The sequence below is a fragment of the Phodopus roborovskii genome, unplaced genomic scaffold, assembly GCF_943737965.1.
Source record: "Phodopus roborovskii unplaced genomic scaffold, PHOROB, whole genome shotgun sequence".
Taxonomy (NCBI): domain Eukaryota; kingdom Metazoa; phylum Chordata; class Mammalia; order Rodentia; family Cricetidae; genus Phodopus; species Phodopus roborovskii.
The window spans coordinates 35,578,997-35,603,989 of NW_026126433.1; the positions used below are offsets into that span (position 1 = coordinate 35,578,997).

At 39.5% G+C, this 24,993-nt stretch overlaps 1 protein-coding gene across 1 annotated transcript; it reads left to right on the forward strand.

Moving 5' to 3' along the window:
- Window positions 1-275: 275 nt before the first annotated feature.
- Ccdc181 (coiled-coil domain containing 181) lies at window positions 276-23,502 on the forward strand. The gene is made up of 6 exons (XM_051186148.1): window positions 276-386; window positions 2,552-2,692; window positions 3,918-4,868; window positions 6,561-6,707; window positions 18,073-18,227; window positions 23,158-23,502. Exons 2-6 carry the CDS (start codon window positions 2,576-2,578, stop codon window positions 23,318-23,320), a joined length of 1,533 nt encoding a protein of 510 aa, XP_051042105.1. The 5' UTR covers window positions 276-386; window positions 2,552-2,575; the 3' UTR covers window positions 23,321-23,502.
- The last annotated feature ends 1,491 nt before the right edge of the window (window positions 23,503-24,993 follow it).

The window sequence follows — 24,993 nt, forward strand, 5'->3', positions numbered from 1 at the left end:
TGGCATGAAAACCGAAGGTGAGGTGTGGATTCCTGGTCTGCCAAACCCTGGCAGGTTGTGAAGCGCAGGTGTTCGCGGATACTTACTGCGCCTGCGCACGAGCCTACGGAGCCTCAGTGGTGGGATGCCCGGATGAAGACCGCAGAGACGCTCCGTTGCCATGGCAGCCGGGTGCTGGCTGCATCAGGAGCCGGCCCCGGGGTGTCACCTTTGCCTTGTCAGAGCTTAGAAAAGGAGAGGAGAGCTCTCTCGGCTATCTCTGTGTGCCCGGCCACTGCATCTTCTACAGGCAGGAAGGGACTTGGCGGGAGAGAAGGGAAGGACGACGCAGATTCTGGTGGGAGAACTGGGGAGAGGATAAACGTCTGGGCTACTTGGGAGGGGAGGTGGGTGAAGCTCTTGAAATGAGCTGTCCTTCCAGCATAAGTCCCAGGATCGCCCCAGCCTGCCACCTTGTCGCTGCTGCCATGCACAAGGGGAACCCCTCAGAGGGTGGCTTTCATGCTCGCACTGCATTTTTGGCATATTATACCCCTTCTCAAAGTTCTCAATTGTGAAAGGTAGCTTGCATGGAAAAAAAAGATCACTCCTGAAATGTCAGCTGCCATTCATGGAATGCTATCCGTGTAGTTGGTGCTCACTGAGGATGTTCAGTACGAATTCAAATCATTACCTAATTTTGTTAAATATTAGTGTCAGAGCTTGTAACAGATTGTAAAAAAAAAAAAAAAAAAAAAAAGCTTCATACTACCACAGTTGTAATCAGAATGAAGCAGGAAGGATAGACCTGATGATTTCGCAGTGTTGTGGGGATTTGCTTAACTGCTTTTTAAAATGAGTTTTTGCTAAATGGTTATTTTATATGAAAAGGCTTTTTTTTTTCTACTGTTCTTTTGGTTTTTGGTGTTTCAACAAACACTGTTTAAAATGTTTTTAGGATAAGACTGGAACTGAAGTATCAGATTAAAGTATTTTTAAGTAATTTAATCTTGGAATAAAGTTACCAATATAATGCATCTATGCACTTGGTTCGAACCCATACTAGAAGATGTTCAGACACCTATTCACTCAGGAATTTTCACAAACTTAGGAAAGAACTAATTTCTGTCACTGTGTGGTTCACTATTGAGGGTGGATCTGACCTGAACCATTTTCGAAGGTTTTTTTTTTTATTATTAATGATAAATTTTAAGTGTGTGAAATTCACAGTAATCAAGTAGGAAATGCTAAGTTGTTTGGTTCATGGAAGATATTTTATTCTAATATGTTGACGTATGTACCATATGAACAGTGTCCTGGTGGTGGTGATTAGAAAACTGAAGGGTTGAATAATCTGAGAATCATTTGAAAGGCTTAAGGGACTTGGCAACAAGAGTCCATGCTTATGTTGTTTGTTGACACAAGAGGCAGTGGTAATGTTTCTTTTGGAGTTATAGAAATTCAATTACAATTCAGATTTGATGCAACTTCACTTATTTCTCATTTACTTACCTAGGCCTTTTTTCTCTCAATTTGTAGTGTATGGTTTTAATAGCTCTTAATATGTCTGACACATTTTTATTTGTTATACTGATTCTGGTTTTGAATTTTGCATTTTAGTTTTCACATAGGTGATATTTTTTATAAATAATGATGTATAAAAGTCTGTTTAATAGTTCAGCAGTATGAACTATTTCATGCTTATTATTTATGCATTGAGAACTATTATAAAACTGAGGGAAAACATTGAGGAGTTTTCTTCTAACATCTAACAGATGTTTTCTTCTAACAATAAATTAAGCATCTTAATAAATTTCAATACCCCTTCTGTGAAAAGATAGTTGATTATGCTAAGGTAGTGTAGAAAACCAGCATTTTGTATAGATTTTATATGCAAAATAGGTTTTTGTATGCCTTTTGTGTTATAGCAAATTTTATTTGATTCTGTGTCTTTCATAATGTGGGTAGATGGTGTAAGTAATTTAGCCTATCTTGAAGAGAGATGTTGGTTAATCCAAGTCACCTCAAAATATTATTGCCCTCAAATTCTAATTGAGAAGTTATTGAAGTGTTACCTTTAGGCTTGTCAAGAAAGCCTGTTTTATATTTTTAGCTTAAGGGAATGCATAAATTAATATATCTGTCTTAAAATATCTGGAAAGAGTACAATTAATATTTTAGAAATGATTATTATCCAGTTAGCTGACTTCTTATTTATCCAAATAGCTAAAAACTAAAACTAAACACAAAGCCTAAGCTACATCATTTACTAAGTCAGTTTTGCTAATTGGCAGGGGATGGAGAAAATCCTTTTCTAAGCCTCCAACTTCTTAACTACCTCAGAAATCTCATAGATTAGGGCTGGGAGAATTGAAGGAGGTGAAAGGGTTGTTAGAAATGTCTGCTATGGAAATGTGTTGCCATTGACGGGTGTGTACAAACACATTTACCCTGAGCGCTTCCTGTTACACGTTTCTATGTGGTAATTAGCTTACCTGCAACACCGGTCCTCTGTCCACCATTCCACCTCTAAACTGACATAACATACACCTTTATCTTTTAAATATTATAGCATTATTCATTGACAAGTGGGAAAATGAATGAAAGTAAAGCTATTGATTCAAAAGAAAGTGGGGAATATGAAGATGACTTTGAAAAGGACCTGGAGTGGTTGATCAATGACAAAGAGAAAAGCAATGGCAGCATAATAGAGGTATGTGTGAACTACCAAGAGCGTGCACGATAATTGTGTTAGAAAAGTACTTTGCCAGCCATGAAGGTGTTCACTAATGGTATCTCATTTAAACTTCACAATGCTTTCTTGATGTGTATTGAGGTATCCCTGTCTTGGAGATAAGAAGTAGACCCATCAGATAGTTTAAATATTGTATCTTAAAGCCTGAGTGAATGAGAGAATCAAAATTAAAATGCACTTAGCAAAACTCAAATGATAATGGATTTTTAATCTAAATACGTAAGATATTAACATGATTTAGTGCATCAAAGGTGAAAACCTGAAAAGATCATGGATTTATACTTTTAACATAAGTAAATCCTTTAAAAATATAATCTTCAGGCTAATAGCTGAAACTTTAAAACACAATTAGCGCTCCGGAGTAATGAAGATAGAGGAAAAATAAAGGGCTTATCTGAGCTATAATATATTTGTAGAAGTACATAAACCAGGATGCAGTGCTATTGATTAGATATATAGAAGGAAAAGTCAGGAAAAATGAACCATTCCAGGCTATTCCTATTGCTAATATATTCTGTTCACACACACACACACACACACACACACACACACACACACAGCATATATATTTATATATAATTGTGTGTATGGATATTAGTGTCAATAAGTGATGAAGTAACGAGGAGTATGACTGGGCTGTCACATGAGGTGATGTTAAAAAGACAACAAAAAGAATAGTTCTCCAGATTCTAGGGTTTTAACGGAAAGAATTTGAAGAAATGAAGGCAGTGGTTTTTGCAAACTTAACTCCATCTTTATTTGTTGTGTGCTGAAGAAATAAATGCATTAGAATATTTGAAAAAATAAAAAGGCAAAGGTGAAGTTTTTCTAAGGTGCTTGGAAGAGGAAAGTTTTGTGCAGCATATTAGGAAGTGTCCAGAAACAGTGGAGGCAGGGATCTCCTGATAGGTGAGGTCTTGCAGCTGGATTAGCTCCAGATGTGGAGTACAGGGTTGGAGAATTAGAGTGATGATAAGGAGGACTCACTGTTTATCTGGCATTTCTCTGAGGTGCTCCAAAATATGGCATATAATATTATGAGTAAAGTGTAAGCCAGACATACTTAAATTCTCCCGTGTATAAAATAAACCACATGAATAGACAATTGATTTCAATTGCCCCCCAGATAAATGAACAGAATCTTAATTGTACTCGAAAGTAGAATCTCATGTCTCTTTTAAAGATGGCTTGCAAGAAGGAAGACGATCTTGACCAGGAACTGAAAGAGAGTGAAGCAGAAACAGAACAGGGCCAACAGCACTCTGATCCAGATAAGCCTGTAAGGGATGAGGCCTCATCCAGAAGAAATGACTTCATTTCCGTCCCAAGTATCCAGCCGTTGGATCCCATATCAGACTCAGACAGTGAGAACTCCTTCCAGGACTTCAAAGCAGAAAACCAGAAAGACCTGGAGGAAGAAGAGGATGAGGAAGTAAGGAGATATATTATGGAGAAGATTATAGAGGCTAACAAGCTCCTACAGAATCAAGAGCCAGTGGATGACAAAAGGGAGCGAAAACTCAAGTTCAAAGACAAATTAGTTGATTTAGAAGTTCCACCATTAGAAGACAGCGACACTTGTAAAGCTTCCTTAGAAAATGAAAATAATATGTCTGGAAAACTGTCACAGTTATGCATTTCTGGCGAATTGGGACAAGAGAATGTGGTCTTGTCAGTTCCTGATGGCGGCTGTGAAGAAAATGATAGGAAGATACTGGTAGAGAGAGACGGGAAGTTTGAACTGATGAATTTACAAGACATTGAGAGCCAGGGGTTCCTGCCCCCCATTAATAATGCTAACAACACAGAAATCGATTCCTCACAGTTGCTGCTCAGGTCTCCCACCCCATCGTCTGTTGGGGGCGTCAAGAAAGACGAGCCTGTGGCCAAGGTTCATTCTGTGGCTCTCTCTCCAACAGGAGAGCCATTGGCTCAAGTCCCTCAGCCACCACCCAACCCCAAGACTCGTCCAAGCTCTGCTGCCAACCCAGATCTAAATAGAAGAAACAGGAGATCTAATCACAGAATACAGTCTGCAGGTGTCTCTCCAGTGACTTCAACGTATTGTCTTTCGCCACGACAGAAAGAACTCCAAAAACAGCTAGAACGGAAGAGAGAAAAGCTAAAGAGGGAGGTAAGAAGGAAAGCACATGGGCGTTTGTGTTGAAAGGGGAGTGTATTTCCATGTTTTATTGAAATCACAAGACAGGGATGGTTCAATATGCTAGCAGCTGCGGCCTTTGTTTACTTTCATGCTGTCAAAATCACTGTGGTTAAGTGTTGAGAATCTGTGTATATGGAATGCTGTCATTATCTTGATCCTTTCTCATAAACATCACAAAAATATAGTAGAACATCTTCATTAGACCTAGACAGGTTCTCAGAAATGACACTGGACACTGTCACTTTGAAGGTGACACTTGAAAGCAGGTTATGTAGGCTAGAATCAAATCTCACAAGGAACGTGGCAGGCACAAAATTTAGGCAACAGGCTACCTTGCATCATCATTGTTTTATCTGTTTGCACTTCATGTAGCCTCTGTGCCTATAATTCCTTGATTTCAGGGATTTCAGTTTTAGACTGGGAGTAAGTAGTGTTTGGCTGAGGATGTAGCCCAGTGGTAGAGCAGTGCCTAGCATGCACAATTACTGGCGGAGGGAGAGGAGGCCTAATATCCCTAATGAAGTGCCTGCACATTCCATCTGAAATCTCAGGTGGGGAGAAGATGTGAGGAAGAAGCCGAATGGCTCGCCCAGGTTGACACAGTACCATCACCAGGAGACCCTGGCTCACACCTGACTTGTAGCCTGGTGCTATTCCCACTGTCCCCGTTCTTTCCCTCTTGGTGACTACCTTACAGCTCTACAGAATGGGTGTGAGTAGCTTCCTTCGAGTTTAGATAACTTCTCTTCATAATAGCAGCTGAGTAACTCAGAGACAGTTTCATTTTTCCTTAATAGTTAACCAAGTCTCTAGTGTCCTTCTGATAGCAAAAATGCTAGTTTGTGAACATAAATGCCCTGAAAAAAACATTTTAATAAAAAACTTCAGCCTCTATAAAACAACTCAACTCTTGTGTCCTTATCAGTGGATTCAAATTTTGGTGTATTTTCTCTGTTTCCTGATTATTTTTTATTTATTCATGTATCTATTTAAAATAATTTAAATTTATATTAGTGCATTGCTGTTAAAGTGTCAGATCCCCTGGAACTGGAATTATAGACAGCTGTGAGCTGCCTTGTGGGTGCTGGGAATTGAACTTGGATCCTCTGGAAGAGAAGCCAGTGCTCTTAACCTCTGAGCCATCTCTCCAGCACTAGCCCATTTATTTTCAAGCTAAAGTATTTATTTATTCAGTTATTGCTTTCATTTTAGTATTTTGTTGTTCTGAGGATAGAACCAAAAGTTGCTAGGCATTCCATCAACTAGTTACATTCCCCACATTGGCTAAGGTTTTTAAAACAAGACACAGACCACATTCTTTGTCTTCTGCATATATTTCTCACACATTTATAAGTGAACACAGTATTTTGTCTTATAACTTCAGTACCTTCATCACAACTAATTTAACACTACTTAAAAAATGCTCACACAATTTGTATTTATAGTTTGTAAAATATCTGTTGTTTTCACTGCTATATTGGCACCAAAAGCCACCTAAGAGCTTATGAAAGATACATAATATTCTCAGTGACATGTAATGAACACCATGTAATTGTACACTTGGCTGGCTTAGCTATTTAAAGAACTTTGGTTTTCCTCTACTTGACTCACACTCAGCTTCATGAATTTTCCACTAACACCTTTTCAAAATCCCCCTACCAGGAAGAACAGCGCAAAATAGAAGAAGAGAATGAGAAGAAAAAGGAGAACGAGATGGTGTTTAAAGCATGGCTGCAGAAGAAAAGAGAGCAGGTCATAGAAATGCGGAGAGTTCAGCGAGCAAAGCAGATAGAAGACATGAACAGCAGAGTGAGTAGACATCCCCTGTGAGACACAGCGCCAGACACCAACCGAGTCAGTCAGTAGAAGGAGACTGTCCCAAACCCACCCCTGCAGAAGGTGCCACATGCACAGCTCTGTAGTTTCCCCAGAGCCCAACAAAAGTCAGATGGTTCTAAGTGTATTCAGACTTGCCCAGCACAGCAAATGGAAATTATTCATTCCTATTTCAAGGCATTTTAATCTTAACATTCAAAGTAGACAAATAGATACACATTTCTGCTTACAAACCTTACAGACTAGTGCCACTTTAGAGTAGACAGAAATTATGTGTACAATCTCTCAAATTTAAAGATGCCAAACTTACATTTTTTTTTACTTATGTACATGAGTGTTTTGCATATGTGTTTGTGTACCACATGTGTGCCTGGTAACTGAGGAGGTCAGAAGATGCTATTGTATGCCCAGAAATGGAGTTACAGACAGTTGTGAGCTGCCTTGCGGGTGCTGGGAATTGAACCTAGGTCCTCTGGGAAAGCAGCCAAGGCTCTTAACCACTGAGTCATCTCTCCAACCCCACAAATGAATACTACTAATAATAAAAACCTTGAAGTACAGGGGTTTGAAGATTGGCTCAGCTTTTAAGAGTCCTGGCTTCTGTTTCAGAACACCCAAGTTTAGTTCCCATCACCCACACTGGGTGGTTCCCTACTACCTATAACTACTGCTCCAGGGGTCAAGTGCCAGGCTTCAGGCATGTCCTCATAGTATACTCATGCTCACACAGATACACATGCATACACAGAAATAAGGATGAAATTATTCTACATATTATCTTTAATTTTTACATATTTATTTTTAAAAGTTCATTATATGTGGTTGCTTTTGCTTCATCATGGACATCTTTCTAGGCCTTTCTTTTTAGATATCACCTTGTTTTAACTATCTAACTTCTGTTCCATTGTTAACTAACTTGTTCTTCATGTATGATTAGATAGGTTTCAGTATCTCATCAGTGTTCCAGTAAAGCTGTACATTATAGTGAGGAACACTAGGTCTGCAAGAAAGTTCCTTTAGAGTACAATTTAAAACTTATAAATATTCAGAGTAAAATTTTTATGACGTGCAATCAGCTTCCTACAATAATGAGTGACGTATTCACCACAGCTTATTTACCACGGTTTAGCTAACTAACCCTGTGTGATTTATCTTCTTAGTTTGTCTTCACATTAATAACATCCATGCTTGTGTGTGTGTGTGTGTGTACACAGGTTTGTGTTTATGATATAATAAGAAAGATATGAATACTGTTTTATCCCCTTAGTTTTTGGCACAGAGCTCCTAAAAGCCCATGTAGCTCCTGGAAGAGCAGGAATGCTAAGGAGGTCTTTTGTTGTATGTATTATTTGGTTTTTGGTTCTGGTTGCTGATGGGAAGTACCTCCTTCCCAAGGGTTTCCTGAGTTGTTTGTGTCTGGGTCTAAAGGGGTAGCTTTGGATAAGAGCTCATCTCCAGAAACACCAAGTCAGGTGTCAGGATTTGGGACTTCCTGTTCCTCCTCAAGCATATGAAGTATGAAGTGGGAGGGGGAGGCTAGACTAGGCTAATTCATATGCTTGCTATGAAGCCTTCAACAGATTCATGACCTCAGGTGTTTGAAGAGCTCCTCAGTTCATTAAACTGCTGTTCCCTGGAGCAATTCTAAGAACTTCAAGGCCCCCCTTTTCCTTTTCCAATGAACTCCCTTTATCTGCATTCTTTATTCTTTGTGTGTGAATGTGTCTGCAGAAATATTTGTGTACCTCATGTGTACTACCCAGGAAGGCCATGAGAGGTCATCAGATTCCCTGGAAGTGGCATGTTGGTCCAGTTAACTGAACCTGGGCCTTCTGCAGAAAGCCACATTATTCTCTTTGTTGTTGTTTGGTTTTATTCTGCTTCTTATTGAAACAGTCTTGCCATTTAGCCCAGGCTAGCCTCTGTGCAATAAGAATGCCAAGTGTATCTTTTAACTTGTGAAGAACTTGGTAGCTTTCTGCCTCATGTCCCAAGTGCTAGTACTACAGGGGCTTTTTTTTTTTTTTTTTTTTTTTTTTTTTTTTTTTATGTTTTGTGTGTATGCTGTGGGGGTGGAGTGGTGGCGCTTGTCATAACCTACTTGTAGAGGTCAGAAGACAGCTTTTTCCAGCCAGTTCTTTTTTCCCACCTTGTGGGTGAGAGGCCGAGAACTCAAATAGTTAGGCTTGGTGACAGACTCCCTTACCCACTGAGACATCTTGAGAACAAAGGTGTGAGGAAAACAGTTTTGTCTTTGTTTTTTTTTTTTTCCCCCAGTGCATCAATACTTTCTGTGAGTTTCCTGTTTATATAGCCATTTTCCTATTTTATTTTTTCTCACTGACCTTTATATTAGGGTTTTTGATTCTTTATCCATTATATTTGCTATAAATATTTCTCTAGTCTGACAATGGTATTTTATTACAGAGTTTATTACATTTGTAGTTTTCAGCTCTTAAGAATCAAGGGATGTGCAGTATCTTTGCAGTCTATTTACTGAGGAATTGAAGCATTGAATTTGAAAGTTATCAATGAGATCATTTCAGTTATTTTATGGTAGTGGCGTGAGTTTTTCTTTTTCTTTTTCTTTTTTTTTTCTTTCTTTTCTTTCCTTTTTTTTTTAATTTGCTGGTCTAGGATTATTTATTTCCAGTTTGCTTGTATGTTGTTAACCTCTTTAGGTTGGATTTTTCTTTCTAACACCTTCTGTAGGGCTGAATATGTAAATAGATACTGCTTAAATTTGATTTTTATTATGGAATATATTTCTTATCTATTGTGATTGATAGTTTTTCTAGGTATAGTAGTCTGGTCTTTGAGTATGTAACACATCTGTTCAGGCCCTTCTGGCTGTCTACATTGAGAAGCCAGCTGTAATTTCTATCATTTTAATAGGTCTGCCTTTATATATTACTTGTTTTTTTCCTTGCAGCTTTTAATATTCTTTCATTGTTTGCGTGCAGTGTTGGTGAAGGCCAGAAGGGGTCAGTGGATCTCCTGGAACTGGAGATAGAGATGGCTGTGATCTGCCATGTGGGTTCTGGAAGAGCAGGCAATGCTCTTAACTGCTGAGCCACCTTTCCAGTCCCAATAATTACAGTTTTGAAGATGTACCTCGCAGTTTAAGTGTCTCCTGACAGATGTTATTAAAACTGAAGAACAGGACTGGAGAGATGGCACAGAGGTTAAGAGCACTGGCTGCTCTTCCAGAGGACCTCAGTTCAATCCCCAGCAACCATATAATGGCTTAAAACCATCTACAATGAGATCTGGTGCCCTCTTCTGGCATGCAGGCACTGTACATATAATAAACAATTCTAGAAGAAGAAGAACTGAAAAATGTAGAATTTAAGGAAAAGATAAATAATACTGCGTTGAATTACACATTTTTAAACTGTATTCCATGGAACTTCCAGGAACTACTCTAAAACCTGCAACTCACTTCATTCTTCATTTTATATGTTTGTATCTTTGGGGGAAAATATTTCATTTGTCAAAGAGTTCACTTTGAAAATCACAGCTGTTACTTTGTCCATTAGTTGATTTTATGGTAGGACTATTTGGAGTCCTGTTGAAGGTGGGTCTCAGGACACTGAGCACACCAGCCAAGGGCTCCTGAGCTCCGCTCCCCATGTTTCTCTACAGGATGTGTGATAGTTTGAATGTAATTGACTCCCATAATCTAATAGGGAGGGGCACTATTAGGAGGTGTGGCTTTGTTGGAGTGGGTATGGCCTTTTTAGAGGAAGTGTGTCACTTTAGGGGTGGACTTTGAGGTTTCATATACACAGGACAATGCCCAGTATGTCAGTCAGCTTCCTATTGCCTGTAAGATATAGAAGTCTCAGCTATCTCTGCCTGCATGCTTGCCATGTGGCCTGCCATGATGATAATGGACTGAACCTCTGAAACTGTAAGCGAGCCCCAATAAGATGTCTTCCTTTATGAATTGCAGTGGTCATGGTGCCTCTTACAGTAAGTAATAGAAACCCTAATTGAGACAGGGTAAAGGAAATGAGATGCTCCAGGGCTGCTTCCTTTCAGAAGCATGATCAGTGTTGGGGATAAAAGGGGGTGCTAGGAATGCAACAATGAAGTTGGCGCTCTGAAAACACTGAATAGGGATTTTTGATCTTGTAGAACTTCATTAGGGCTTTAAGAGGTAATTTTAGTTCATTTAAATTTTTTTTAGCAAGTCTTTTAAATGTGCATTTTATTTTTTTTTTATTTAATTTTATATAACAAAGTCCAATTAAATGAAAACAAACATTTATACACAATATTTGGGAATTTGGGCATCGTTCTTTCCAAACTACTTCCTGCTGGTAAGGGGCGCTGTCTCGGGGGATTCGAAGAAGATTCAGATATCCTAGCTGTAGTCTGTAGGGCTGTTTTGTCCAGCTGTTTGGAATGTAGGATCAGCTTGTACTCTGTTTCAGGTGGTCTGGCGTGATCAAACCACATTAGTCTGGAAGGAATCCACATCTTTTCATTTTCTGTGGAAACAAAAATAGAAATCCTTTTCCCCCAGTAACTTGTTCTTCAACTTAAATTTTGGAGTCAAAGCGTTTTTTTTTTTTTTTTTTTAAATTTATTATTTTACATGTCGATCCCAGTTCCCTCTCCCTCCCTCCCCTTCAGCCCTCCCTCCCTCCTTCCCTCCCTTTTGCCCTCTCTGCCCTCTCACATGCACTCTAAACACCCTCCCCTCCCAAACCCCCCACCACAATACCATATGTAGGGGAATGCCATCCAGTTGGGGTCATGTAGATCTGACAGGTCCTGTGAAGTAGGGACTAGGGCTTCTCTCCTATCTCTAGAATAAGGCAGTTATCCCTCCATGAGGCATACGTTTGCAAAGTCCTTTTGTGCACCAGGGATACATCCTGGCTCCACTGTCTGAGGTCTCTTAGACTGCTCAGACCTTCTGGCTGAGACCCATATTCAGGGGGGGTCCGAGTCAGTCCCCTGTTGGCTTCCCAGCTATCAGTCTAGTGGCCCTTAGCTTCTCCTTGTTCAGGTAAGCTGTCTCTATGTACTTCTACCGCATGGTCTTGTCCTCTCCATCTGCTTCTGGGTTCTAGTTCGACTCAGTGTTTATGTATGGGTGTTTGCTCCTATTTTCAACAGGCATTAGTTGAGGACTCCATGGAGAAGTTAGTTGTTGATCTCACTCTCCGGGAAGGGCATTTATGATAGCCTTTCCACGGGAGCTGAGATTGTTAGTTGGGAGCAGTCTTGTAGTTCTCAAGACCTTTCTTTGTGTTCAATTTTATCTTCAAACCAATATTGGCTCCCTCTTTTATGTTCTCTCTCTCTGTCTCTGTTTCTCTCTCTCTCTCTTTCTCTCTCTCTCTCTTTCCTATTTTCCATTCCTAACCAGGCTCAATCCTCCTGGTCGCACATGCCTTCCTCTCCTCCCCCTCATTTTCTCCTACTTCTCTCTCCATTAGCTGTCCTCCCCCACTTTACCTGAGGTCTGGGGGACTTGTCCCTTCCCAGTTCTGTGAGGGACTTTATATGAATCTCTTAGAATACAACTTGTATCCTAGTTCCTCTGGTGATGTGAATTTTAGGCTGGTGATCATTTGATCTAGTTCTAACATCCATATATGAGTGAGTACATACTGTGTTTCTCTTTTTGTGACTGGGTTACCTCATTCAGGATGGTTTCTTCAAGTGCCATCAACTTGCCTGCGAATTTCAAGATACCATTATTTTTTTCTGCAGAGTAGTATTCCATTGTGTAGATGTGCCACATCTTCATTAACCATTCTTCAATTGAGGGGCATCTAGGTTGCTTCCAGGTTCTTGCTATTACAAATAGTGCTGCTATGAACATAGTTGAACAGATGTCTTTGTTGCATTGATGTGAATCCTTTGGGTATATGCCTAAGAGGGGGATTGCCGGGTCCTGTGGTAAACTAATTGCCATTTTCCTGAGGAACCGCCATACTGATCTCCAAAATGGCTGTATGAGTTTGCACTCTCACCAGCAGTGGAGGAGTGTTCCACTTTCTCCACATCCTCTCCAACATAAGTCATCACTGGTGTTTCTAATTTTAGCCATTCTGGCAGGGGTAAGATGGTATCTCAAAGTTGTTTTGATTTGCATTTCCCTGATAGCTAAGGATGTGGAGCATTTTCTTAAGTGTCTTTCAGCATTTTTGATTTCCTCCATTGAGAATTCTTTCTTCAGTTCTGTACCCCATTTTTAAATAGGGTTATTTGGTGTTTTGTTGACTAGTTTCTTGAGTTCTTTGTATATTTTGGAGATCAGCCCTTTGTCGGATATAGGATTAGTGAAAATCTTTTCCCAGTCAGTGGGCTGCCGTTTGGTCTTGTCAAATGTGTCCTTTGCCTTACAGAAGCTTCTAAGTTTGAAGAGGTCCCATTTATTAATTGTTTCTTTCAGTGTCTGTGCCCCTGGAGTTATGTTCAAGAAGCAGTCTCCTATACCAATTTGTTCAAGGGTACCTCCTACTTTCTCTTCTAAGAGGTTCAATGTGGCTGGATTGATGTTGAGGTCTTTGATCCATTTGGTCTTGAGTTTTGTGCATGGCGACAGACATAGGTCTATCTGCAGTCTTCTACACACCCTCATCCAATTGTGCCAGCACCATTTGTTGAAGATGCTGTCTTTGCCCCATTGTATAATTTTAGCTGTTTTGTCGAAAATCAGGTGTTCATAGGTGCGTGGATTAATATCAGGATTTTCAATTCTATTCCATTGGTCTACCTGTCTATTTTTATGCCAATACTAGGCTGTTTTCAGAACTATAGCTGTGTAGTAGAGCTTAAAGTCAGGAATGGTGATGCCTCCTGTAGTTCTTATATTGTATAGGGTTGTTTTGGTTATCCTGGGTCTTTTGTTTTTCCATATAAAGTTGATTATTATCCTTTCAAGGTTGGTGAAGAATTGTGGTGGGATTTTAATGGGGATTGCATTGAATCTGTAGATTGCTTTTTGGTAAGATTGCCATTTTTATTATGTTTATCCTACCTAACCAAGAGCATGGGAGGTCTTTCCATTTTCTGGTATCTTCTTTAATTTCTTTCTTTAGAGTCACAAAGTTCTTATTATATAGATCTTTTACTTGTTTGGTAAGCGTTACACCAAGATACTTTATGTTGCTTGTGGCTATTGTAAAGGGTGATGTTTCTCTGATTTCTTTCTCTGCCTCTTTGTCGTCTGAAAAAAATAGGGCTACTGATTTTTTGATTTTATCTTGTATCCTGCTAGTTTGCTGAAGGTGTTTATCAGCTGTAGGAGTTCCCTGGTAGAGTTTATTGGGTCGCTTATGTAAACTATCATATCATCTGCAAATAGAGACAGTTTGACTTCTTCCTTTCCTATTTGGATCCCCTTGATCTCCTTTTGTTGTCTTATAGCATTAGCTAGAACTTCTAGTACGATATTGAAGATATATGGAGAGAGAGGACAGCCTTGTCTTGTTCCTGATTTTAGAGGAATTGGCTTAAGTTTCTCTCCATTCAGTTTGATGTTGGCAGTTGGTTTGCTGTATATTGCTCTTATTATGTTTAGGTATGTTCCTGTTATCCCTGACCTCTCTAATATCTTTACCATGAAAGGGTGTTGAATTTTATCGAAGGCTTTTTCCGCATCTAGGGAGATAATCATATGGTTTTTCTTTTTCAGTTTGTTTATATGGTGGATCACGTTGATAGATTTTCATATGTTAAACCATCCCTGCAATCCAGAGATGAAGCCTACTTGATCATGGTGGATGATTTCTCTGATGTATTTTTGAATTCGGTTTGCCATTATTTTATTGAGTATTTTTGCATCGATGTTCATCAGGGATATTGGTCTGTAGTTTTCTTTCTTAGTTGTGTCTTTGTGAGGTTTGGGTACCAAAGTTATTGTGGCCTCATAAAAAGAGTTTGGCAATAAACCTTCTGTTTCTATCTTGTGGAACAGTTTGAGGAGTAGTGGTATTAGTTCTTCCTTGAATGTCAGGTAGAATTCTGCACTGAATCCATCTGGCCCTGGACTTTTTTTCGTTTGAAGGCTTTCTATGACTGCTTCTATTTCATTGCGGGTTATAGGTCTATTTAAGTTGTTTGTCTGTTCTTGATTTAATTTTGGTAAGTGATAGTTATCCAGAAACTTGTCCATTTCCTTTGAATTTTCAATTTTTGTGGAATACAGATTTTCAAAGTATGACCTGAAAATTGTCTGGATTTCCTCTGTGTCTGTTGTTATGTTCCCCATTTCGTTTCTGATTTTGTTAATTTGCATGTTCTCTCTCTGCTTTTTCGTTAATTTGGATAAAGGTTTGTCTATCTTGTTGATTTTCTCAAAAAACAAACTCTTTGTTGCATTGATTTTTTGTATTGTTTTCCTGGTTTCTATTTTGTTGATTTCAGCCCTCAAGTTGATTATTTCCTGGCGTCTGCTCCTGCGGGGTGAATTCTCTTCTCTCTGTTCTAAGGTTTTCAGTTGGGCTGTTAATTCATTTATGTGACTATCCTCTGTTTTCTTCATATGGGCACTTAGTGCAATGAACTTCCCTCGTAGCACTGCTTTCAAGGTGTCCCATAAGTTCGGGTATGTTGTATCCTCATTCTCGTTGAATATTAGAATGTCTTTAATTTCTTTCTTTATTTCTTCTTTGACCCAGGAGTGGTGCAATTGCACATTGTTAAGTTTCCATGAGTTTGCAGGTTTTCTGCTATTTGTGTTGTTGTTGAATTCCAATTTTAAAGCATGGTGGTCCGATAAGATACAGGGGACTATTCCTATTCTCTTGTATCTGTTGAGGTTTGTTATGTCTCCTAGTATGTGGTCGATTTTAGAGAAGGTTCCATGTGGAGCAGAGAAGAAGGTATATTCTTTTGTCTTTGGATGGAATGTTCTATAGATGTCTGTTATCCCCAGTTGAGAAATAACTTCTGTTAATTCTTTTGTTTCTTTGTTGAGTTTCTGATTTGTGGTCCTGTCTAGTGTTGAGAGTGGTGTATTGAAGTCTCCCACTATAAGTGTGTGAGGTTTTATATGAGCTTTGAGTTTTAGTAGCGTTTCTTTTACGAATGTGGGTGACTTTGTATTGGGGCATAGATGTTCAGAATTGAGACTTTGTGTTGATAGATTTCTCCTGTGATGAATATGAAATGACTGTCTTCATCTCTTTTGACTAGTTTTGGTTTGAAGTCTAACTTGTTAGATATTAGGATAGCTACGCCTGCTTGCTTCTTATTTCCATTTGATTGGAAAAACTTTTCCCAACCCTTTACCCTGAGGTAATGTCTATCTTTGGAGCTAAGATGTGTTTCTTGTATGCAGCAGAAGGATGGATTCTGTCTTCGTATCCATTCTGTTAGCCTGTGTCTTTTTATAGGTGAGGTAAGACCATTAATGTTGAGGGTGAGTAAGGTCCATTGATTGTTGATGCTTGTTTGATTTAGGTGTGTTGTTGGCAGTGGTATTGTGAATATATTTGTTCTGCTTCACCCTAGGTTTCTGGTGTAGTTGGATTATCTGTTGCCTACATTTTTGTGGGCATAGCTACCTTCCTTGGGTTGGAATTTTCCTTCCAATACTTTCTGTAGGGCTGGATTTGTAGATACATATTGGGAAAATCTGGTTTTGTCATTGAATATCTTGTTCTCTCCATCTATATTGACTGAGAGTTTTGCTGGATATAGTAGCCTAGGCTGGCATCCGTGTTCTCTTAATACTTGTAGAACATCTATCCAGGACCTTCTGGCCTTGAGGGTTTCCATGGAGAAGTCAGGTGTAATTTTGATAGGTCTGCCTTTATATGTTACCTGTCCTTTTTCCTTCGCTGCTCTTAATATTCTTTCTTTATTCTGTATGCTAGGTGTTTTGATTATTATATGTCGAGGGGTCTTTTTTCTTTGGTCCAGCCTATTTGGGGTTCGGTATGCTTCTTATGCTTTCATGGACATGTCCTTCTTCAGATTTGGAAAGTTTTCCTCGATGATTTTGTTGAATATGTTTTCAGCACCTTTGAGCTGGGCTTCCTCACCTTCTTCTATGCCTATTATTCTTAGGTTTGGCCTTTTAATGGTGTCCCACATTTCCTGGATGTTTTGTGTTAAGGATTTGTTGGATTTATGGTTTTCTTTGGTCGATGAATCTATTTCTTCTAGTTTATCTTCTGCGCCTGAGATTCTCTCTTCCATCTCTTGAATTCTATTGGTTATGCTTGTGTCCGTGGTTTCCGATTTTTTGCCCAGCTTTTCAATTTCCAGCTTTCCTTCCATTTGTGTTGCCTTTATTTTCTCAATTTCAGTTTTCAAGTCTTGAACCGTTTCCTTCACCTGGTTAATTATTTTTTCTTGGCTTTCTGTACTTTCCTTAAGGAATTTGTTCATTTCTTCCACTTTTTTGTTTGTTTTTTCCTCCATTTCTTTAAGGGATTTTCTCATATCTTCTTTGAGGGCCTCTATCATTTTTATGATGGTAATTTTTAAGTAGTACCCTTCTGCTTCCTCTGCTTTGTTGTTGTGTTCCATTCTAGTTGGTGTAGATTCCCTAGATTCTGGTGGTGTCATGTTTGTCTTTCTGTTGTTAGGTGTTCTCTTGTATTGCCTTCTTCCCATAGTTTCTTCCAGTAGGTGTTGGTGGTGTCTCTTCCCTCTCTCTATGGTCCTTCCCCAATGGGCTTATGTGGATCAAAGATTCAATATCTATAGCTCTGTGTGGTCCAAGCTCTTTAGGAGGTTTCTCTGCAGACAGGGATCCAGAGATGGGGTCAAGGATGAGGATCCAGAAGAAGATGCCAGCAGGTACTCACAGTGGTCCTCTGGCCAATAGCTCTGGCCAATGACCGGCAGAAGAGGACGAGGGCTGAGCTTGAACTTGAGAAGGTTTTGCAGGGTAGTGGGATCTCACTGGAAACTGGAGCTCTCCAGCTGAGACCTCATTCTTTGGCAGGGGCCCGGATTTGGGGGTCAAGGATCTTGCCTGCAGGAACTCCGAGTGGACCCGCAGAGATAGGCGGATCTCTGGGAGGGCCCGGGACTCCAGCAGAGGACTGGAGGCGGGGTCAGAGACCAAGCCGGTGGAAATTACAGGTGGTCCCAGGTGGATAGTCAGGTCTCCTTTGTTCGGAGTTGCTCCGAGAAGTCTCCGAAGTAGGGTGGACTGTTGGCTCCACCCTCTGTCCCAGTGCTCAACCAGAGAGGCAGGACCTTAGGTGGGGTAGGGCACAGGGTGGGGGGGGGTAGGCTGGAGGTTGGGATGGGTGGGGGTGTATCAGAGCTCCAAGGGTGCTCTCAATGGGGACCAGAGACCTAGTTCATTTAAATTAAGCAAATCTTGTTTTTGTTTTTGTTTTTTTCTACTCAGCAAGTGAACAGAGACCCACAACAAGCTTTTCGATTATGGCTGAAGAAAAAGCATGAAGAGCAGATGAAAGAAAGGAAGACAGAGGAACTCAGGAAGCAAGAGGAGTGTTTGTTCTTTCTGAGAGGAACAGAGGGCCGCGAGAGGGCTTTTAAGCAGTAGGTTAATGCACCTTTGCGCAGTGTGCAAAAGCTAATACAGTTTCTTCTCCGTTATCTGTTATCTCTTTGATCCTGAGCATACAGACCCCACTTCAGAGCTTTAGCCTCTGGGAAAGTTGGAGAATACAGTGAAGTTCCTTCCTCCTTCCTTTCTCTCCTTCCCTCTCCCTCGCTCCCTCCTTCATTCCTTCCTTCTCTTCCTCTCTCTGTCTCTCTCAACCTTTTATTACTTTCATCATCCAGAAATATGATCATGACTATTAGCACTAGAATGCCCATCTTATAAATATATTTTTGCAAACATATTCATAATGAGAAGATATATTGCTGTCAGGTGGTGGTGATGGTGGTGCATGCCTTTAATCCCAGCACTCAGCTCAGGCAGATCTTTGTGAGTTTGAGGTCAGCCTGGTGTATACAGCAAGTTTCAGGACAGCCAGGGATACACAAAGAAACCCTGTCTCAAAAAAACAAAATATATGTACACACACACACACACACACACACACACACACACTGTGATCATATTGTTTCTAAAGTCTTACAACAGGTAATTTGATTAAAGTAAAAAACAATTCATGATCCAGAAAGAAAGAATGATTTTTTTTACACTTGTTTGGGTTATTTCTGGATATATATATACATATATATATATATGGATATATATGTATATATCCATATATATATTCACACACACACTTAAATGCCAGATACATGCATATAAATTTCTTTTTTTCCAATTAACCTTCTTATTTTATTTTTATTTTACATATCGATCCCAGTTCCCTCTCCTTCCCTCCCTTTCTCCCCCCCTCACATGCATCCTGACCACCCTCCCCTCCCATCCCCCCCACTCCACATATAGGGTGATGCCATCCAGGAGGGGTCATATAAATCTGTCAAGTCATTTGAAGTAGGGACTAGGACCTCTCTCCTGTCTCTAGATTAAGGGAGTATCCCTCCATGGGGGATGTGCCCGCAAGGTCCTTTTGTGCACCAGGAATATAACCTGATTCCACTGTCTGAGGTCCCATAGCCTGCTCAGGCCTTCTAGCTGAGACCCATGTTTAGGGGATCTGAGTCAGTCCCATGCTGGATTCCCAGCTATCAGTCTGGGGGCCCATTAGCTCCTCCTTGTTCAGGTCAGCTGTCTCTATGTGTTTTTGCAACTTGGTCTTATCCTCTCTCTCTGCATCTGGATTCTAGTTCGACTCAGTGTTTAGTTGTGGGTGTTTGCTTCTGTTTCCAACAGGTACTAGATGAGGGCTCCATGATGGTGAATAAGTTAGTTGTTGATCTCATTATCAGGGAAGGGCATTTATGGTATCCTTTCCACTGTTGCTCAAACTGTTTGTTGGTGATCTTTTGCTCTAGGTCTAAAATCCATATATGAGCAAGTACATACCATGTTCCTCTTTTTGTAACTGGGTTACCTCATTCAGGATGGTTTCTTCAAGTTCCATCCACTTGCCTGCGAATTTCAAGATTCCATTGTTTTTTTCCACAGAGTAGTATTCCATTGTGTAGATGTGCCACATCTTTAGCCATTCTTCAGTTGAGGGACATCTAGGTTGCTTCCAGGTTCTTGCTATTACAAATAATGCTGCTATGAACTTAGTTGAACACATGTCTTTGTTGCATGGACATGGATCATTTGGATATATGCCTAAGAAGGGGATTGCTGGGTCCTGTTGTAAACTAATTCCCACTTTCCTGAGGAATCGCCGTACTGATCTCCAAAATGGCTGTATGAGTTTGCACTCTCACCAGCAGTGGAGGAGTGTTCCCCTTTCTCCACATCCTCTCCAGCATAAGTGGTCATTGGTGTTTCTAATTTTAGCCATTCTGGCAGGTATCTGAAAGTTGTTTTGATTTGCATTTCCCAGATAACTAAGGATGTCGAGCACTTTCTTAAGTGTCTTTCAGCCTTTTTGATTTCCTCTATTGAGAGTTCTCTATTCACTTCTGTACCCCATTTTTTCATAGGGATATTTGGGGTTTTGTTGACTAGTTTCTTGAGTTCTTTGTACATAATGGAGATCAGTCCTCTATCAGATGTAGGATTGGTGAAGATCTTTTCCCAGTCTGTGGGGTGCCATTTGGTCTTGTCAACTGTGTCCTTTGCCTTACAGAAATGTCTAAGTTTGAGGAGGTCCCATTTATTAATTGTGGATCTCCTACACCAATTTGTTCGAGGGTACCTCCTACTTTCTCTTCTAAGAGATTCAGTGTGGCTGGATTTATGTTCAGGTCTTTGATCCATTTGGACTTGAGTTTTGTGCGTGGCAATAGACATGGGTCTATCTGCAGTCTTCTACACACCCTCATCCAATTGTTGAAGATGCTTTCCTCTCCCATTGTATACTTTTAGCTGTTTTGTCAAAAATCAGGTGTTCGTAGGTGTGTGGGTTAATATCAGGATTTTCAATTAGATTCCATTGGTCTACTTGTCTATTTTTTGCTGTTTCAAGACTATAGCTCTGTAGTAGAGCTTAAAGTCAGGGATGGTGATGCCTCCTGAAGTTCTTTTATTGTACAGGGTTGTTTTGGCTATCCTGGGTGTTTTGTTTTTCCATATAAAGTTGATTATTATCCTTTCAAGGTCGGTGAAGAATTGTGGTGAGATTTTAATGGGGATTGCATTGAATCTGTAGATTGCTTTTGGTAAGATTGCCATTTTTATTATGTTTATCTTACCTATCCAAGAGCATGAGAGATCTTTCCATTTTCTGGTATCTTCTTTAATTTCTTTCTTTAAAGACACGAAGTTCTTATTATATAGGTCTTTTACTTGTTTGGTAAGCATTACCTCAAGATACTTTATGTTGTTTGTGGCTATTGTAAAGGGTGATGTTTCTCTAATTTCTTTCTCAGCCCCTTTGTCGTCTGCTACTGATTTTTTTAGTTAATCTTGTATCCTGCTAGTTTTCTGAAGGTGTTTATCAGCTGTACGAATTCTCTGGTAGAGTTTTTTGGGTTGCTTATGTAAACTATCATATCATCTGCAAATAGAGAAAGTTTGACTTCTTCCTTTCCAATTTGGATCCCCTTGATCTCCTTTTGTTGTCTTATAGCATTAGCTAGAACTTCAAGTACAATATTGAAGAGATATGGAGAGAGAGGGCAGCCTTGTCTTGTTTCTGATTTTAGAGGAATCAGCTTAAGCTTCTCTCCATTCAGTTTGCTGTTGGCTGTTGGTTTACTGTATATTGCTTTTATTATGTTTAGGTATGTTCCTGTGTATCCCTGACCTCTCCAAGACCTTTATCATGAAAGGGTGTTGAATTTTGTGGAAGGCTTTTTCAGCATCTAGGGAGATGATCATATGGTTTTTCTTTTTCAGTTTGTTTATATGGTGGATCATGTTGATAGATTTTCATATGTTAAACCATCCCTGCAATCCAGGGATGAAGCCTACTTGCTCATGGTGGATGATTTCTCTGATGTATTCTTGGATTCGGTTTGCCAGTGTTTTATTGAGTATTTTTGCATCGATGTTCATCAGGGATATTGGTCTGTATTTTTCTTTCTTAGTTGTGTCTTTGTGTGGCTTGGGTACCAAGGTGATTGTGGCCTTGTAGAAAGAGTTTGGTAATGAACCTTCTGTTTCTATTGTGTGGAACAATTAGAAGAGTATTGGTATTAGTTCTTCCTTGAATTTCTGGTAGAATTCTTCAGTTCATCCATCTGGCCCTGGGATTTTTTTGGTTGGAAGGCTTTCAATGACTGCTTCTATTTCATTGCGGGTTATATGTCTATTTAAGTTGTTTGTCTGTTCTTGATTTAATTTTGGTAAGTGATAGTTATCCAGAAATTTGTCCATTTCCTTTGAATTTTCAAATTTTGTGGAATACAGATTTTCAAAGTATGACCTGAAAATTGTCTGGATTTCCTCTGTGTCTGTTGCTATGTTCCCCTTTTCATTTCTGATTTTGTTAATTTGCATGTTCTCTCTCTGCTTTTTTGTTAGTTTGGATAAAGGTTTGTCTATCTTGTTGATTTTCTCAAAAAACCAACTCTTTGTTGCATTGATTTTTTTGTATTGTTTTCCTGGTTTCTATTTTATTGATTTCAGCCTTCAAATTATTTCCTAGGATCAACTCCTCCAGGGTGAGTTTGCTTCTTTTTGTTCTAAGGCTTTCAGTTTCTCTGTTAATTCTCTAATGTGACTATCCTTTGTTTCTGTCATATGGGCACTTAGTGCAATGAACTTCCCTCGAAACACTGCTTTCAAGGTGTCCCATAAGATCAGGTATGTTGTGTCCTCATTTTCATTGAATTTTAGGAAGTCTTTAATTTCTTTATTTCTTCTTTGACCCAGGTATGGTGCACTTGTGCATTGTTCAGTTTTCATGAGTTTGTAGGGTTTCTGCGATTTGTGTTGATAAAGTTAGTTCTTATTTGAACTAAGCCAAGGTCTCCTCCTTTATTTGTTTTTGATGCTTAGATTTTCTTTCTCTTTTTCCTGCTTAGGCACCTTTTTGATTTTGAGGAAGGGCTGTGCTGCTCTATCTACTGAGCACAGGCTCTAAAATTTCCCTGCTTAGAAGAGAAGAAGCAGTTTTGCATCTTTTTTAACGGAACTGTTTTACATGCTAATTTCAAGGAATGTGGTATTTGGAATATAGCAAATATTTTAGAAAAGGGATAGGACTTACAACATGTGTAAATTCTTGTGCTTGATTGCTACTAAGCCAAGTTAGTCATCAGTCTCATCACAGACAAACCTAATTTCAGGCATTTGATCATTTGATTCCAAGGGTAAACTGCTTTCTTGAATGAGCCTGGGAAATAAGCTTGAAATGTTAATACATTACCAATGTGTCTTTTGACCCCATTTCATTGTAGAAATGTTAATTTTGTATGTTTATAGATGAGATGCTTAGGGTGTGATATTCACCTAATCTGATCATACCTCTTTCTACAGATGGCTCAGAAGAAAACAGATAGAAAAAATAGCAGAGCAACAGGCTGTCAAAGAGAGAGCCAGGCAGCTCCGACTGGAAGCACGGCGCTCCAAACAGCTACAGAGCAACCTGTACAACATGCCAGAAGCCAAATCTTTCCGATTTACTGACCACTACAACTGAAGCTGTCTGGGAAAGCCTTCATCAGATGCTACTGTCACCAGAGTTTGGATGCCATTTCCCATGGACCCTGCATCTCAATAATATTCTAAATTTCAGAGTGGGATTTGTCTTTTGGTAATGCTGATGGTGAATTTTTATTGTCTTCACACTAACACAAAATAAACATCTCTCACAGTGTTGAATCTGTTATGCTGTCTTGTAGTCTGTTCACCAAATGGAACAATGAAGGGACTCTGTGTCCTACCTCCAGATTGTATTAACATTTCTACCCAGAAAGCCAGGAAAAAGGCATACATTTCCATTTATAGTTCCTATGAGCATTTAAAATATTGGACCAGAGAGACAGTGAGATGGCTGTGGATAAAGGCATTTGCCACCAAGTCTAATGATCTGAGTTCAATTCCTTACTTCACATGGTGGAAAGAGAACTAGCTCCTGCAAGCTGTTCTTTCCACACACAGAGAAAATAAATGAATATAATGAACATTTAAATCTTTCTTTCTTTCTGTGGGGTTGGGGGAGGAAAAGGTTTATTTGGCTTACTCTTCCACAGTTCATCATCAAAAGAAGTCAGGACAGAAATTTATGCAGGGTAACTGATAGCTACTCCCCTCCTCTGATCTTTCAGGTTCTTGCTTTGACTATTTACTTTTTTTTAAATTATTTTTTTATTTTACATGTCAATCCCAGTTCCCTCTCCCTCCCTCTTACCCTCTCTTCCCCCTCACATGAACCCTGACCACCCTCTCCTCCCATCCCCCCACCCCAATTCCACATGTAGGGCAATGCCACCCAGGTGGGGTCATGTAAATCTGTCAAGCCATTTGAAGTAGGGACTAGGACTTCTCTTCTGTCAATAGAATATGTCATAAGGCTTAAAGAATGACAAGTCTCTATGGCTTTATACAAAATTTTATTTTGTCTAAGTTGAATTTTAGTGGTGTTGACCTAAACAGTGTAAAACAAACATCAACTATAAAAAGACAACCACGGATCTTTTCTACACTTAATTCTACTTTGTGCATAAAATATGCCTAATAGTGTTTGAAGTATGTTTTAAAGTCATTGTAAATCCATTACATAATACAATCCTATGACCTCCATTTGTCTGACGTGTGAGTGTGTATGCAAGTTTATTCATATAATCCTTAATTTTACAAGAATTGGAACATGCAGAAACAATGGTTTATTCTGTATCTACTTGATTGTTTGTTTTTTGCAACATGGGGTTTATGTAGCCTAGGCTGACCTTGAACTTAGAACCTCTGCCTCAAGTGTTGGTGCTACATTTTGTTGATGTAAGTTTTCTAGCCCAGCAGGTGTTCTGTCACCCTGGAACCCCAAATAAACACACACACAATATGTTAGTTATGAAATGGTTGGCCGGTGACTATTGGCTAGCTTTGTCATAATTATTAACCCATAACTACCAATCTATATATTTCCATGTAGCCTTGGCTTACTGGAAAATGGAGGACCTGAAACTCCTTTGCCTCATGACTCCTCTCTGCCTACACAACCCAGAATTCTCCTCCTCTGGTAGCCCCACCTATCCTTCCTCTTGCCACTAGCCAATTAGTGTTTTATTCATCAACCAATAAGAGAAACATGTACAGTAGGACTTTCCCGTCATCTCCCTTTTTCTGTCTAAATAAAAAGAAGGGTTTTACCTT